The sequence below is a fragment of the Patagioenas fasciata genome, chromosome Z (assembly GCF_037038585.1).
Source record: "Patagioenas fasciata isolate bPatFas1 chromosome Z, bPatFas1.hap1, whole genome shotgun sequence".
NCBI lineage: Eukaryota > Metazoa > Chordata > Aves > Columbiformes > Columbidae > Patagioenas > Patagioenas fasciata.
The window spans coordinates 75421319-75438921 of NC_092560.1; the positions used below are offsets into that span (position 1 = coordinate 75421319).

General features: G+C 44.3%; 1 protein-coding gene across 7 annotated transcripts in view; it reads right to left on the reverse strand.

Moving 5' to 3' along the window:
- UNC13B (unc-13 homolog B) overlaps positions 1-17603 on the reverse strand; it is a 222614-nt gene that overhangs the window by 96937 nt on the left and 108074 nt on the right. The window contains exons 1-3 of one of the 7 annotated variants that reach the window (XM_071802613.1): positions 13011-13208; positions 6678-9241; positions 891-913 (exon numbers count right to left, since the gene is read on the reverse strand). The exons of the other annotated variants lie outside the window; for them this stretch is intronic. Of the exons in view, the coding sequence (XP_071658714.1) occupies positions 891-913; positions 6678-9135 (2481 nt within the window). The 5' untranslated portion in view covers positions 9136-9241; positions 13011-13208. Of the gene's footprint in view, positions 1-890; positions 914-6677; positions 9242-13010; positions 13209-17603 lie in introns of those variants that run through there. 7 annotated transcript variants of the gene reach the window in all.

A 17603-nucleotide genomic window follows, 5' to 3' on the forward strand; every position in this document is an offset into this window, starting at 1 on the left:
AAGGATGAGATCTGCATGGAGGCCCAAAAGCCATGCAACGTTCAGCCTGCTCCAGGAAGCTGATTTATCTGGATTCATACAGCTCAGGGAGAGGCAGGAGCACAGCAGGCACCACACTGCATAGATTCCAGAAAATAAAACATTTAAGAATCCAGGAGACAGAATTTGTTCTGTATGAGGTACAGTTGCAAACGCAAACTTTTATGTTACACAGCAGTCAAGAAAAAAACTCTGTGGATCCTGTTATGCGTAAAGTTACCTGTTGCTCACAGTGTGATAAACAGAGAGGAGAATGGCCCATGGGTGGAGAGGAAATAGCTGTAGGCATTGAGGGAAAAGTCCTGCCCTTTTTGGGAGGTGCAAGGCCCTGCTCAAAGCAAAGTGCAGCCTGTAGCCTGCTAAAAAGGCATTGGGATCTGCAGCAGATACCACCCAGCATCCACAGGCTTGCTTAATCTCAGTATTATAGCCCACAGTGGTATTTTTTTAATTTGATTAGCGTAAGTATATGAACCAAGATAGACATGGAATGAAATAATACAACTGAGGAAAAATGAGGAAATATTTGGTTTAAACAAGATGCATAAAGAAGAAAACCAGAAACGACACGATAAACTTGAACTCTGCTAACGTGGTGCCTGTGCACATTACACACACCCCACCGAGCACCGAAGGGAGGAGATCACTCCAAGCGTTCATGTTTTCCTCTTTGTACAATGTAATACGCACTGAACAGACTCGTACGCAGTGTTAACAATTCCTCTGACAACCATAACATGCTAAACTGGATCTCAGCGCCTCAGCGGGAGCCACTGGCTACACAAGGACAAGGCATGCAGACACAGGAGTTTCAGAAAGAGATGCTGGTTACAAGGGACAACATGTACAACCTGGAGCTCTCCTCTACCTCCTTCTGTGAAGGAAAGAAATAAAACAAAAATAAAAAAGAGAAAGAGAGAAGAAGCAGAGGAACAAAAGTTAATAGACCAGATTTCTGCCATGAGCTCTGTAACATGATTTCAGAAAATGGGGTAAACATTTGCTGCAAGTTGATAAAATATTTGTGCAGCGGAGAGTTTTTCCCATGTGCTTCCTGGGACATGCACCAGTTAATTAATCTCTACCAATTAATCTTGAGTTAAACTAACCAAATTTCATCCATAACTGCACATGCATTAGAACATATGTTTTTGAGAGCTGATTTTTAGAGTTACAGTTCCTGCTTTGTTAATTCAAGAATTCTAAGTAGTCTTAATGCAGAATTGGAGCTGCTATTTACCACACTGGAAAGAGAACCTGTATTTATTACAGAGAGGAACAGATTTGGTGTCCCCCCAGACTGCATCCACTGCCTGCGTCTGAAGCATCTCCCCCCGCTTCCCTCCTCGCCCCCTGTACATTTTGCCCGTTCAGAGGAAACCGGTCGCTCCCACGGAACACATTTTGCTTTTGCAAATACCATAATGCACGAAAGATATTTTCTGGTTTTGTAGATCTAGGCAATTCTCCTTTGAGAAAAAAAAAAAAAAAAAAAAAATATATATATATACAGAAGCCACCTACAGTAAATCTCATGTTTATGGATAGGAAACTTCAAGGCTAGTAAAGTTATATGAGAGTCATACTCAAAACTTCCCGTACAGACATGACACTTTTTAAGTCTTCCAAACAAATAATATATGAAGAAGTATAGAATGCATAGAAGAATCATATTATTCATTTGCATAGGAAAGATGGAGGAGAAGGAATATCTTCATGGCAACAAGGGCCACTCAAATTGGTTTAAAAGCCAAATTAGTTTGCGAAGTTACTGTCTATATGGGTGTAATTACACACATGCAATCACTAAGACAGGAAAACAGAAAAGCTATTTTAACTCAGTCACTAAGGAGAAGTCAAATTACTTTAGCAAATGAAGTGCTGAATTGCAGCTAAGATAAAAAGCCTACTTTCCACCTTACGACATGCCCGTGTGGATCCTGATCAGGGAGGAAAGCCTCTGGACCACCTGCAGGCCTTTCCGTGAGCTAACAGAGGAGATAACATGAGCAGCAGGCCATCACAGAATCACAGAATGTGAGGGTGTCCTGGTTTTGTTAAAAACCAAGTTTCTCTTTTAGTGAATTTTGCCTGTCAGCTAAAGCCTTCATATTAGCTGCATTTTCCTGGAGAGCCAGATTCATGTTTTGGTAAACACAGCAATGGAATGCGAAGTTATTGATAAGCATGGATGGACATCTCGCAAGAGGGGCAACGAGAAACAAGTGGCCAAGAAACTGACCAATTGTGTATAGCATTCCATTCACATGAATACTTCATATAAAAGTGGGAGACCACGAGGATCTCATCCCTTTTCCCTTTTCCTTACGGCCGACATTAGGAGAGGACTTTGCGAGTCGTCCCTGCAAACTGAGGCCTAGAGACAGACTGAATCCAGCCCTGGCTGGCTGCAGAGTCCAATCCAGGACTGCGGGTGCTGGCTCTGCAGCTGCTGAGACTTTCAAGATTGGTTTTGTCTATTTTGTATCATTTTCTCTACTCTTATTAGTATTATTAGTAAAACATCTTTAATTTTTTCCAACTCTCTTCTCTCTGTCCTTCTTTCCCTCCAGATCACCTGTCCTTAGTGGGAAGAGGGGAGAGGTAGGGGCAAAAGGGGGAAGTGGGGAGGAGAGGAGGTTAACAGTACATCTGCCAGGGTTTGATTGTCACCCCGCAATCTAAACCCTCGACACAGGGGTTGGAAGGGACCTCGAAAGCTCATCCAGTCCAATCCCCCTGCCGGAGCAGGAACACCCAGCTGAGGTTCCACAGGAAGGTGTCCAGGCGGGTTTGAATGTCTGCAGAGAAGGAGACTCCACAACCTCCCTGGGCAGCCTGGGCCAGGCTCTGTCACCCTCACTGAGAAGAAGTTTCTTCTCATATTTAAGTGGAACTTCCTGTGTTCCAGTTTGCACCCACTGTCCCTTGTCTCATCATTGGTTGTCACCGAGAAGAGCCTGGCTCCATCCTCGTGACACTCACCCTTTGTCTTCACCGTTGATGTCTTCTGTGAAGCTGAGAAAGCCCAGGGTCCACCCCAGACTCAGGTAGGAACAGGCTTTTTTGGGCAAAGACGCTCCTGACTGTGATTTCCTATACCATCTTTCTACCTGTCCTCCTATTAAGAAAAACCTTCCCATCCAGACAGCCCCAATTCCACTGCAGGTTCTCTGGTTTTCTCCTCCTTTTCACAGTCACCCCAAACACTTCAAACCCAAGACCAGTCTCTCCTGACTTGATCCCTGGAGTTGCTTCAGCGTGTCCCCGCCGACCCAGACTGCCCTCATTCTTGGTTCTTTTATCTCCTTTGCATCTGAACCCGGTTCCTCCCTGACGTCGCCTGTGAAGTATCGGAGTGCAGAGGATGCAGGAGACTTGGACTCACGTCCCCTCTCAGGTCTGCCAGAGCTCTCAGCCGTGCCGAGCAGGGAAAGCCCCGCTTTAGCCCCCGGCTGGAAAACACTGAGGACAGATGGAGTCCCTGGCAGCGCAACAGCTCAATTGCAGCAAGCTACCAGCGAGCATATGCAAACTACGCGTTTCTCAAAAGCTTATTCACTTCGCTCGTTTGGGGTTGATTTGCCATGGAAAAAATCCTTGACACAGACTAGCATTGCCAAATTTTAAGGCCTGAGGGCACTGGAGCTTCTCAATGTAGGTCAAACTTATTTTTAAACAAGTGCAAAGCAATAAATCTTACATTAGAGTCATTTTTCGAAGAAAAAAAAATATTATTTTGGCTTATGTTCCATACACATCTTTGCTTTTTAAGCCCCTTCAGTTTTCAGCTGCTAGGGACAGATTCAGGCCAAATATAAAGTTTGTTGAAGTTCTGAGCAACTGCAAAGATTTAAAATCCTCTGATTATGTCTCATTACAGCAGGTGTGCTCATCCCAATGCTGAATAATGTTGTTAAACCCCAACCACAGAATTCTTCCACCCTTCTGAGCAATCGATTTACATCTACAAAAATCACTACCATTTCAGGGATTATTTTAAACAAAAATAAAGTCAAACTATCTCCATCTTATGCTCCCCCCGCTTTTCTCAAATTAAAATTCTGAAAGGTTGGTCAGATTTTATGGGGATATTTTATTTTTTTTCTCTTTTGACTTCAAATTAAACACAACGATTATTTACATGCATCTGCCAAGTTCTAAATTGTTCCAGTAATTTGCATCTGTGTACAACTATAAATAATTTAAACCTTTATGCCAGCGCATCATCTCTGATTCACCAAAACACACAGATTTACCAACACCTTCAAAGTTATCATCCATTCCTTTGCTGCAGGCTGCTGCCAAACACATTTAATAAAATACCTTGAACTGAACTTTCAAGCAGGCATGAGTAATACACTGGTTCAGGCTCAGAACCAAAAAGCCAGCAGGCAGAACTAGGTGTTCAGTGGACCTGACCCAGGAAGTTAAAAGCCTATTAAGAACAAATCATATTTTTCAAGTAAGACATAAACACTCATCTGCAGCTGGGGGGAAAAAAAAGCAAACCAACAACCTCTCAATGCATTCTGAGTATGATGCTTTTTCCAAAGGAAGAAAATAAGGACTTGGCTCAAACTTACTTTATGTTGAGTACAGTACCAAAACATCCCTATTTCAAACCGAGTGAGTATATGATTAATTTTGCCCTGCTCTACAGCCCTTGGCAAGACTGTCAGTCCCTTCTTTCGCTCTGGCTACTGCCAAGTATTTATTCAGCCACCATTTCCTTGCCCACTTGCTCTGTTCTCTGCGAGTGCTGCTGCTTTGATTGTGTCCCTCGACCTCCACCCCAGACAGGTCACCTCTGCCCAGTGCCCCTACATGGTCCCTCCAGGGTTTCTTCCAAGTTCTCTCCTACTTCTCATCCCTTTGCACTACCCTTGATTCCTTGAGACACCTCCTGTCTCTCAGAGCACATTTCCTACACCGTGATTTCACCCCGTGCTTATTGTTGTAACCTCGGTTGTCCTGTCTGCCGTACAGACACGCCTTTGGGCAAGCATCACACAAAGTCAGCTCTTTGTCCCATCACTAGATGATGTTCAGGGATGCCAGTTCATACTGGAGCTGGATCTAAGGCACCAAAGTCCAGCTGTGATCTTCCTCCTCCTGACTCTTTTGGCTATTTCTCGCTTGTGGACATGTCTGTCCTACTCAAATTCTGCTGAGATGAGCAGCTTCCTCCCACTTTCAGAAGCAGTTTTCAGTACTTTTGTTGCACTGTGGCTAATCCAAACCACTGTCTGCTCCCTCAAGTCCTAAAATTAGGACACATGTCCAGGACTTGAGCACTACACAAACACTATCAAAAAAAAAAAAAGAAAAGAAAAAAATACCAAAAATATATTTCTGAATTAAAAACAATTTCATCTGTACTATCTGCACGTTAGTAATCTAAACATTCCCTTAAAAGACAAAAATATGCATGTATCTGTGCTAAGCTTGCTAACAAATCCTAGTGTTTCACTGATTAAAAACCTATTGTTTCAATCGAGTCTACACTAAGGAGCTACAACACAGGAAAGCGAAGAGCTGATTAAAAGCTTTATGATCTGCAAAACTGAGAAGGTCACTGGTGCAGAAGTCAAATACAGATTGACAGATTGTTTCTTCACAGTCACTGGAAAAGACATTTGGAGCAAGACAACTCTTTCAATGTGAAAAAAAGAGCACTCTGATTGTTCTGACTAGGTTTTATGACTGCAAGAAGTGAACAAAATAGTGGGTACAGGAAGGCTTAGAACAAGGATGTGAAGACTTAACACTGTAGCTCCAATACCTAACTCTCTTTAAATTGTCAAGCCTCTTCCCTTAACTGTATAGTGATTTGGACAGAGATGACACTGAGAAAGTTTTCTCCCTGCCTAGAGAGGGAGGGGACAGATGGACCTATATTTCAAGGTTAGGTTTTATTTCACCAAACCACGGCCTATTCAAAACATGCCCATCCAAATATGTCAGTCATTTCTACCTCCCACATCTTCAGGAATGGCTTAACCAGCACTTCTCCACATCTGCTGTGGTCAAGCACTTTGTTATCTGTGCTGGCAATAAGGGATGTAGCTCCACAGAAATGGAAATTTCTCATCTCATGGACAAGTTATAGAAACAACATCAAAACACAGGTCTCAGCTTTTTTACTTTTATTTTTAAAGGTCTCTACTGGGATAACATCTAGCAGTGATTAAACACTGAGAACTCCCACTTCGTGATGGAGCCACTTGAAGTCTGGATCCACTCAACTCCTGAAACTGTAAATCTGGCTACTTATAGCTCAACCGCACACTTGGTAATCACATGTCAAAGCTATTATATTTAACAAGAAACCAAGTCACGAATTATGACGAAAAACCCTAACACCTGCTATTTTGAAGATGCACTGCAAATCTCCCTCTCTCAAAAAAAGACGAAAAAATAAAAAGAGGTGAATCTTGTTAACTTGCATTTCAGTGTGTTACACAATAAATTTTAGGACTTATTTTGGTCAGTACTCTTGCACAGCATATGTATTTGCCTTTGTCACTATTTGCTCACAACTTCTAATAAACTGTGCACCCACGGAATGACGCGTTGGTTACCGTCTGCACAAATATCACATTTTGACATGTTCTTTAAAACATTTGTTTGTTTACCTGAATTTGTTTCCTCCGCAGAAATCCAGTTTCCTTCCTGCGCTAATTCTTTTAAGAGTCTCCTACGCATTTGTCTCTTTTCCCTCAGCACGTTTTTGAAATTGTTGATGCATTTGTTCAGGTAGATGGTCTCTGCGCACACCTTGTCAAGGCTCATGGGTCTGCACTCCTTTGCTTGCTCGGGCAGAGAGGTCACGTCTCGTCCAGGCTCCTCAGGGAGGGAGCGCTGCCCAGCGGGGATTTCACAGTCCGATGATGGCATCAAACTGGAAACAGGAGGCTCATGCAGAACAGAGGAAAGGCTGGAAGGAACAAACTGCATTTGAGCAGACGTTTCACTGTTGGCAGTTGTGTTTGCCTGGCTCTCGGAGGACTGACTAGGAGGGGTTTCTGCAAAGTTGTCAGAGCTGCCACACATACCTGAACTGGTCAGCATAAGCGTATTGTCATCGTCCATCTGCAATCCACTATCATTTTCCAAAAGGATTTCAGAATCGCTTGTCTCCAGTTTGTGAAACACCACCTGCAGAGCAGACCTGAAGTGATGAATAGCTTTCCCAAGCTTATTTGTGTAAAACTTCATGTCTACAAGATCAATGTTATCCTGGGAATGGTCAAGGAAATACTGGGAATTTTCCAGGACGTCCCTAAAGACCTGATCAGTTGGATCTTGATCATTCAGGTCCATTTGGATCATATCTTTCAAGCTGTCACTACTATCAGCCATTTCGTCCGTTGTATGATCATAGCTAATTGTTGTCACTCCACTAGAAACATCTTCTCTTTGAATATCAACTTTCTCCGCACTGGTAAGTTTGCATGAGGTATCACAGTCTATTTCAATTTCTGCTGTAGTTATGCCCTCGACTTTATCAAGAAGGGAAGAACCATTCTCAGTGACGCTTTCGGTGTCAAGCCTGTGCTCACCACCATTGCTTGAAGCACACATATGGCTTGCAGGGCCCAAGGAGTCAGAGGAGCAGCGGTAATTTCCATCACCTGATCTGGATAAACTGGTCACCTGCGCATTTTGTAGAGGTTCACGAGGGGCCTGGTGCATGTCATTCTCATTTGAATGCTGCTCACTGCAGCTTATTGTTTGCGCTTCCTTCCCAGTTCCAGGTATCGAGTCGCTTTTCTTAGTCAAGGTTGACTTCTGCACAGAATCAAATTTATCCCCTACACACTGTGTTTTCCTGCTCATGCTTTTACACTTAGCCTGGAATGAGTCAGTTTGAGGGTGACCAACTGCATCAGTTCGCTGAGCTGCATCGGGATTCACCGAGTTGCGATGATTTTTCTTGAACCCAGACTGCAAAGAGACTGAATCCACTTTGCGGCCCCTCTGGCTATTCTGCCGCTTTTGCTCTTCACTGGTAGCAATCCAGACCCCTGAGCTTTGCAGAAGGACAGACTTCTGCAAAATAAAGTCTCTCTGTTCACAACTGACAAGTTTAACAACTGCTGGTCGTGGTGTTAGTGGCTTGCCTGTACCAATATCTGATCTATAAGCATCTTTTATATACTTACTGCACTGGATACCATTGAAACAGTGATATTCAGACAAGAAGTTGCAGATAAGCTCTAGTGTGTTTTCGCCATCTTCTTCTGGGATGCCATAAAAATATAATACTGGTTCTTCCTTGTGTACCTCCCTACTGGGTTCTCGAGCATGTGTACCCTGGGTTTTGCCAGCAGAACCACCTTGCAAGCCTTCTATCTCACTCAAGACCGTATCCACACAGCTGGAGACTTCATCCACAGAGCCTTTAATCAAGGTGAGGTGCTGCCGGAGCTCTGCGATCTCTGTCTGGATGCGACTTATTCCCTGGAGCTCTTTGACGATGTAATCCACCACATCAGCCGAGCGATCTCTCGATTGCCGTCTGCGACTCTTGTACGCAGCGGGTTTTTCCTGCGGAAAGCACCCTTGCCTTTCAGCTGCCTCCCTCCAGCTCATGGTAACGTTCAGGGAAGAAAGGTCCTGCCCCTCGGACACTCTGCCCTTTCTCTCAGCAGAGCTCTGCGTCACGCCATCAGAAGAACTGCCCTGCACATTCACCTTGTTCTGCTGAACAGAGCATGGTATTTTTACATAGCCATCCCAGTTCAGTTCCACCTCACCAACACACACCTCACTCACTCCCTTGGAGTCACGTCCTTCATCCTGATGGAAGTCCCCTCCAGCAGTGGAAAATTCAGTGCTCACAGAGTTCCTCTTCATCCCGCAAACAAACATGTCCGGCTCGATCTCCACCGGGGACAGCTGGCAGTGATGAGAGTGGTTTGGATTCTCATCTACCTGGCCTTGAAGAAGCCTCTTCATTTTGTCCCGCAGAAACAAATGGAGTTTTTGCTTCCGGAATTGCTTCCTGCCCCACGGTTTTACAACAGGTTTTGTGTGCAGAAGTGCAATTTCATTTTCTTGCCTTTTCAATCTACTTCTAGCAAACATCATCGGCAGCTGCACCCGTGTTTCTCATAGTGCTACAAGCTGCACAAGCACACATCAATCACTTCCCAATGCACAACTCACATCCAGCTTTTATTCTGTCACGAAGCAGCTACCAAAAGAGGGGAAAAAACATTACAGTTTGGTTCAGACAGAAATAGCCAAAGTAACTTAAGCAGCAGAATAAAAGAAATAGCATCCACACAACAGCAGACAGAAAGAGGATGTGCTATTTAAAGTGTACAGAGTTTATCTTGGTTTTGGCCACCTCCCCAGATCAGGTCCCTCTTTGTCAAAATAACTGTTATTTTCTCCTTCTTCTATCCAAGAAAGTTGTTTGTTTGTTTGTTTAAAAAAAAGGATAAATTCTGTGGTCATTTCCTTTTTCTACCAGGTTTGCAAATTACTCAAAGATGAGCTCCTGGCAAAGGTGCATGGTACAATTTAATTACCCCCCTGAGAACAAAATTCTTACAATTATTAGGGAATCAATTCCTGTACATTTCCTTTCTTTTCAAGTACACAGTCTTCATCCTTTCTTGCCTCAAACCAAAGCAGAAATCAAGTTTAACTTGGCGCAGTACCAGCTATCCCACAAGAATTGCACAGAGCGATGTAAAGTAGCAGGAAGACTGGATGACAGATTTTAAGTGTAAAACCTTTGTGCTATTTTAGTTTCTTATCTTAATATTTTGCTACCAAACACTAAAAACAACAAAAAAAAAAAAAAAAAAAAAAACCACAAAAAGCCTCAAAGCTTACAAGCTCCCAAGCTAACCTGCAGTTAAATATGCCACACTCAGCATATGCACGAACAGGCTGAGCTGACAACATGAAGATTCTGCACATCACTTCTACTCCAACCCTCAAGATTTTGCAGTGGATCATTTTCCCAATTTATATCCCCTCTGTAAAGAGAAAAATAAAAATAAAAAAAGTACTATGTTAACTACTCAAAACTGTCCTGTGTCTTCACTGCTGTACTTTCTAAGCAACACACAATCAGATTTTTCCTCCGGAGTAAGGCAGACAGAGACCCATACAGAGGTTCTTCTGAGCCAAGGTAACTGCAGAATCCCCATGGCTTTGACAACTCAGCTTGGACCTGCTGCTGAAGCACATTTTTTTTCTCATGTTCTTGTTTGATTTAAGACCTATAGTAACCGTTTTCATTTTTATGATTAGTTCTAAATAAAATAAAAATTAAGCTCCACAGTGCACTCATATAATCATCACATGCAACTTTCAGACTAACTTAAACTTTTCCAGGTGCATCCAGTTTTATGTCAGAAGGTTTCCTGCCATGTTAAAAGGAACAGAATGAGGGTTTCTAACCTTGCTTTTGGTTTTACTGTTTTAAGGCTAATGTGTTATAGTTTATACCAAGATGTTTCGTGCTGCTGCTTTCCTTCCCACCTTCTCTGAGGTCTGGTAACCTTGGCTCTCCTAACATGGTCTTTGCAACCCTGAAGTCTTCTGCAGAGAGGGTTGCATATTGTCCCAGCAGGACATGTCTCCCAGTGGAAAGTGCTGGACCAGGTGCTGACTGCAAACATTTCACACTCTCATGCTAAGCAGAGACCTGAACGCTACAGTAGGTCTGTTTGCACTGGATTGAGGCCTTATCTAAAGCGCAGCAAACTCACTCCACTCAATTTTACTGCCCAAGGACCAGCTCCAGAGCCCACAGAAGCTTTCACCCAATGCCTCTGTCAGACATCAGTGATTCCCCTTCTCAAAGCATTGATTCGAAGTTTCCACACCTGCACTAATCCCAAGCTGCTGCAGTGCAGAAACCCTCCCTAATACACCCTCCAGCTCCTCCTGACTGCCATTTACACTACCACCAACACTGTTCTGTTAGTGAGAGTTTTTGGTTTCATTTCAGCTTCTTAAAGAAAACAAGTTTTAATTCTATAGAATTTTCAGGCCATTGGTCCATTAAGATCAGGTTTTCTTTTTAATGTCTTTCCTACCTAACTACTCCCTCATGGAACAGTGTCGACCTCAGAAATGTGAGCTCAGGCTCTCTTCTTCTATCACTTACACAGTTTACCTTTCACTTCAGTGGCTAACTGGTGTTTAACACCAGAAAAACACTTCAGTATCAATATTAAGAGGCAGTCCATCAGAGAGCAAGCGGCTGAATTCAACAACAGCCAAGAAGCTGTGGCTCCCTACATGTGTTGCTTGAGGGCAGCAAACAGAGATGCTCATTTCAAATATTTTCCAGCATATCGAACCCCAAGCGCTAGGAGAAAACCCTGCACGTGCTTGCGCAAGGATTCCCTCAGAAAGCTCAGTGTTCACCACACTCCCTTCTGAACACAGCTTTTCGGGCACCAGAGGGGCTTAATGATCATTTTAGCTCGAAAAAAGAAATCAATGTATGCCAGAGTTCGCTCTCGTTTCCTTTGTCTGATGCAAAACTTGATCACAGCAGTTTGTTATGGAGAACGCGTTTTCCTGCTGAACTCTCACTTGCAGGTCTGCAGCCATTCCAAAGCAGGCAGCTCAGGGCAAACACTAAAATTCCATCATTCCATTATTTATATATATAATGTTTGTGGTTATATGAATGTGTTTATATTATAGATACACACATATGCTTATTTCATTCGAGATTCAAAAAAATACATGTTTGATTCCAAATACCAGTGACACCTTTCCAGTTTGCCCCAAAAGGGACAAACTGTTTCCTCCCAGGCTGGGGACAAGACCCCAGCAGAACACGAGGACGGCAGCTCCGGCTCAGGGGGAAGCCTCTCTACCTCTCCCTACCGTGAGTAGAAGCGAACGGAGATCTCCACCAAAGAGCTAAACGCTGCCCACTTACCAGACTGCCGGGAGGCAGGTAAGAGCATCACCCTCTCTGCACCTCTCTCTCTGTCTGCCTCCCTCTATTCCTTGCCTTCTGCCACCCCAGACCCACGCTCAGACCTGGAGCTCTGGCTGTCTGCCCTCTTCACGCTGTGGGCTGGCCCCACGGTGCCTCAGCACCTCCTGCCAGGGCCCCGCGCTCCTCCTCCCCACCCTGGGTTGTGTGCGCGCTCCCGTTCCCTTCCACTGCTCCAGAACCTGTGCTCTGCAGGCACTTGGCCCTTGTAAAGATCCCTCTCATGTTGCCTGGGTTAGGGTCATGCTTCTTCATAGCACAGACAGGCAAAGTGATAATGAAAGTTAATGCACGCCCAGCGGGGCGGGGGGCAGAAAAAATTCTAATCTGGATGTAAATCCTTACTGAAGTCGTCTTCTCTTTCAGAATCACTCCAGGAGTCACACTAACACATAGCAAGAAATCAAGTCTATAAAGAAAGAGTATTTGCATCCTGGTATCCTGCCAGATACCGCAAGCCCTCACTGACTACACAAGCTTTGTTCTGACTGCCTTTTTAGCAGGCGTTTCTCTCCAGGAGAGCTCCGTGCTCAGTTCAGCACAGCTATCTCTGGGTGTGCAGACTGGAGAGCAGCACGCGCAGGGACCACCATTTCTACATCCCCTCACTTCCCAAAATGAAGCCAGGCTCAAGCAAAGCAGAAGGAAGACATCATTGGCTTTCCCTGGGGATGTTTGGGTTGTTTTGCTATCCCCATGAGGACAATACTGACATATTAAGATTTTAAACAGGGGAAATAGGTGAACTACCACAAACACTGCACAGCTTGTTACCTTGTCATCAGGCACACTCCTGAAATATCCTTGTAATACATGGATAACAGTTACTTTTCCTCCTGACATGCAGATTTGTAATGACGACAAGAGCAAAAGCATTGCATGCCAGCATCGATAAGGGAGGGAAAAAAAAAAAAAAAGAGAAATCCCATGAAGGAATATAATGCAATTATAAGATCTCTACTCATCAACTGGTGATCAGTCATACCTTACACTTACAGCACCCTGGGGAAGGTCAGGCTCTCAGCAGACAGAGGAGAGACAGCTGCAACCCGCTCTGAGCAGCATCTTCACTTGTGTGAGTCACTGGACAAAGGTGGTTCAGAGCAACAGCAGCTTTGTGGTGCCTCCAGCCCCACTCAGCACTGAGCTGGCTGCAGACAAGAACCAGGCGGGAGAGCGCAACCCTCTGTCCATCAAACCTCTGCTAAAAGAAATCGTAGAGTAGAATCATAGAATCATTTCAGTTGGAAGAGACCCTCAGGATCATCAAGGCCAGCCATAACCTAACCTAACTTTAGCATTAACCCATGTCCCTAAGAACCTCATCTACATATCTTTTAGCCTGTTCCAGTGCTTGACAACACTTTCTGTGAAGAATTTTTCCATATCCAATTAGGATATTAAGATGACCTCCCCTGGCACAACTTGAGGCCATTTCCTCTCATCCTATCACTTGCTAATGGGCAGAAGAGACCAACCCCCTCCATGCTACAGCCTCCTTTCAGGTAGTTGCAGACAGTGATAAGGTCTCCCCTCAGCCTCCTTTTCTCCAGGCTGAACAGCCCCAGTTCCCTCAGCTGCTCCTCATCAGACTTGTGCTCCAGACCCCTCACCAGCTCTGTTCCCTTCTCTGAACTTGTCTAGCACCTCAATGTCTCTCCTGTAGTGAGGGACCCAACACTGAACACAGGATTTGAGGTGCAGCCTCATCAGTGCGCAGCACAGGGGATTGATCACTGCCCTGGTCCTGCTGGCCACACTGGTTCTCACACAAGCCAGGATGCTGTTGGCCTTTTTGGCCACCTGTGCCACTGCTGGCTCATGTTCAGCCACTGTCACCAACACTCCCAGGCCCTTTCCCCCAGGCACTTTCCAGCCACTCTTCCCCGAGCCTGCAGCGCTGCCTGGGAATGTTGTGACCCACGTGAGGTTGGTTTACCCTTTTACCAACTATCTGCTTTTCCTCACACCCGGAGAAATACTGAGACACCTTTACCCCACACCATCATGTTCAGAGGGTGCTGGAACCCCAGGGCAAACGTGAGGTTCAGAGGTACCAGCAAATAGGTAGAAAAACCCCAATTAACGATGATCAAAAACATTTCACAGCAGCCTCTCTGGTTATCAACTCATGGCACTGAGTGGAAACTTTTGGATTAGGTTACATTTACAGTATCTTCCACACAAAGTGGTAATGCATTACTGGTATTAACAATTACAATAGGAAAAGCAATAAAATGACTGATATATGGTCCTGCCACTTTTATAAAGAGTCATTTAAACAGTAAGAATAGCAATAACTAAAATGCAGGATATTCAGAGGAGAGAAAAAAATATTTTGGCATTAAAAAGAGAAAGAAATCATAGCTAAGGCTGCCATAGCAACATCGCCCCAGCACTCTGCATGCTGAAACACCGACTCTTCCTGGGAATATTATAACATTTTTAAACACATTAATTGCTGAAAGAATCCTAACAACAAGGCTTGACAGAAATATGAAAGGTTACCGCCGGCTTTGCTGATGTTATCACTTCTGGAGGTGAGCATGCAATTTTCTAATTAACATAATTAGATTTAATTTGGGGTTGGATCATACCTAAACATGGCACTATTGCTTGCTTCTGAGAACGTGTGTCTTTTCAAACCTTCTCCCGATAATTAACAAAAACACTAATTTTTGAGTCCAGGCGTGAATGATCGGAACAAGGTGGTACTGAGCTGAGCAATCCTGGGTGAAGAGCAGCGGGACTGGAGAACAAAACATACCCTCGAAAAATGCGTTCACCTCAGGACATTTCTGCCAAAAGGTGCATAAGAGCCACATGGTACTTCACAGTGGCTTAAAGAGGAAATCAATCCACGCTATGGAAAATACAGTAGTTATAACAGGATCGAAATCAGTTTCTTTGCTCACATTGTTTTAATTTTAAGATATTCCCCAGACCCTTGGTAACCTTTTCACAATCCCTTTGCAGCCAAGCCTCAACGTAGGTTCTTGTTCAGGAATTACTGTGTGAACTGTGAAACCAAATCGTAGCCCTGCTTGTAGAACTTTCTGTAATTTTTAAGCACTTCCAATGATGTTTTCCAGGTTTCATCTGTACCTACAGGTTTGTGTCAATAAAGCTAAACAAAAACTATGTCAGAATACTTCAACGAGAGCTTGCCCTCCTGCCTGTCACATTTTAGAAAAAACATACTTGAAAGGTTTCCAAAGGTAGATGTGACAAAAGGTCAGGTTTGGCCAGTCAGTCACCCTCACAGTGGAAACTGCTCTGGGGAACACTGCATATTGGCTGAACGAATTACACGGTTCTGCACCTCCCACATCGCAGTTATTTCTTACCCTTTATACAAGGCCATTCAGCTGAGGCAAAAAACACCTCTGGATAATATTTTGCTGTACCAGCAAGTTATCAGTGTAGCTACAAAGTGAAGGAACAGTAAAAATCACTAAGTATGATGATAATACACCCATTAAAGTGTTGCAAGTGCATTCAGGAGTGTAAGAAATTCTGTTACAAACCAGTATGTAATTAAATTCATCTAATTAAAAAGTATTGCTATGTAGTATAGCAAGGGAACAGCACACACTGCTTTAACTCCATAATACCCCCTAGCAAACACAGGGGACACCACAAAGATTGCCGAATGTCTCGGCTTCATGTAAAATGGGACTGATGTCAGTCATCCACACACTATCACTTCTGTACGCATAGATGGGGAGGGATTGAGATGTTGGGAGCACTGCTATTCCTTGAGATGCGCTCATTCCCCCTGCAGCCACATCCTTTCACACAGCTTCTGCAAAGCCAAAAGCAGCCGTGGCTGGCACAGCAATGCACTGGTGGCAGTAACAAACGAGCACTGGTATCACCTGGCAGCCAGGCAAAGGCGGCATCCAGAGGCAGAGTCAAAGAAACTGGGGTTGTCCCCGAGTGCGGAGGGAGGCACAGGCTGGAAGCTGCCAAACAGAGAAATGCAGGGCTTGAGACTAGCCTGCAGCAAGCTAAGTCTAAGGCACCTACCTAGCCCTGAGACCTCTCTGTGCTGGGAAATAGGTAAAAAGGATAATGGACTGTTCTTACATAAAGTTACTTCACTCCTTGGCAGCAACTACAAAACCAGAGCAGTAGCTATCACCAGCTTAAAAGCAAACAGAGAAGCAATTACATTCAGTAGCCCCCTTATTTCCAGAGCATGGGGATACTGTACACATCTGAATCTATCAGTAAATGGTTTACCTACAACAACCTGAAGCACTAGCTGTACCTTAGAAAAGACTTTTCCCCATCACGATCCTAAGAATCAGGTGTTATATTGAACAGATGAGCCAGGAGAAAGAACCAATTTTTGTTTAAAAGAAACAGCACCAAGAACTGAAACACAAACATTGGACCACGCTGGTAAACTGGCTGGGCTTGGGACCGGAACTGTAGAAGTGCCAGCTAGCCTTTGGGGAAAGGTTTCTGATTGTTCAGCTGCCTTTAACCAGAGAGTAGACAGCCAGCACCGCTGGTACGAGCTCAGTACTTCTGGTTTAAATAGGGTTTACGTGCACCATAATGAAAATGCTGATGGATGCTAACAGCTCCGCCCTGACTAACAGAAACAGAACATGCTGTACCTTTCCTCATAATCCAATTTACAACCCAGAGCTGAAGCAAAAGTGTGAACTCTGCAAGTGCTGCATTTCTGTCCAGAACCACCAGGAAAACACTCATCCTAGGAATTTTCTCAAAACTCTGATTACCTGCTGAGGAGATCTGGAGCTGCTTCTCCAGATAACAGTGCCCCAGCTCCCAGGGATGCTCAGGCAGGGCAGGCACAGGCAGCACTCACCACCGCAGGGTGACAAGTTAGGAGCTCCAGCTTGGGTTGCCAGGGCAGTTCTAGCACAGCTGTGGAACAGACTGGTGCTACATGATCTTGCTCACTGTTTCTGACCTGTCCCGTGCTCCTTTAGAGCAGATACTCGGGTAGCGTTCAGCCAGGCTGGGTGAAGGTAATGTAGGCAGCTGAAGGAATAATTAGGGTTTCCCAGCTCATGCTGCTAAACTGCAACACTAAAATCCTCCCGGGCTAAAACTGCAGCTTTACTTCTATAAGCTTTCTCCTTTTCATCTTGAGGGCAGAAGACCTTAGCATTCTGTATGAAGTCTTGTTTATCCCCCAAAGGCTCGCTCCATTAGCAAAAGAAAGCTGCCCGTGTAAAAGGAATGGGAACTGAAAAGATATCTGAAACAGTCACACCATCTGCTCTGATTCACAAGCCTGTACAGCATCATCGCTCCTGCATGCCAGTCATTCCATCTCAGCTCATCAGCTCACAAGCTTCTCAGCACAGGAGATCAGGCCAATGACAAATACTCTGGGTTAAAAGCAAGCCTGTTTTAAGTGACATTTAAGGAAGAATCAAACCAGTCATTTAATTACGCTCAAGCTATTTGTTTTTCAAGTGATCAAATTTAAATTCTTCCCAAATCCCTTTCCCTTTAACTCTTCCTCACACAGTGATTTTGATGTCAAACTCCAGCTGAGATACAAACCCTTCTAACACAGAAGTATGAGAAGTAA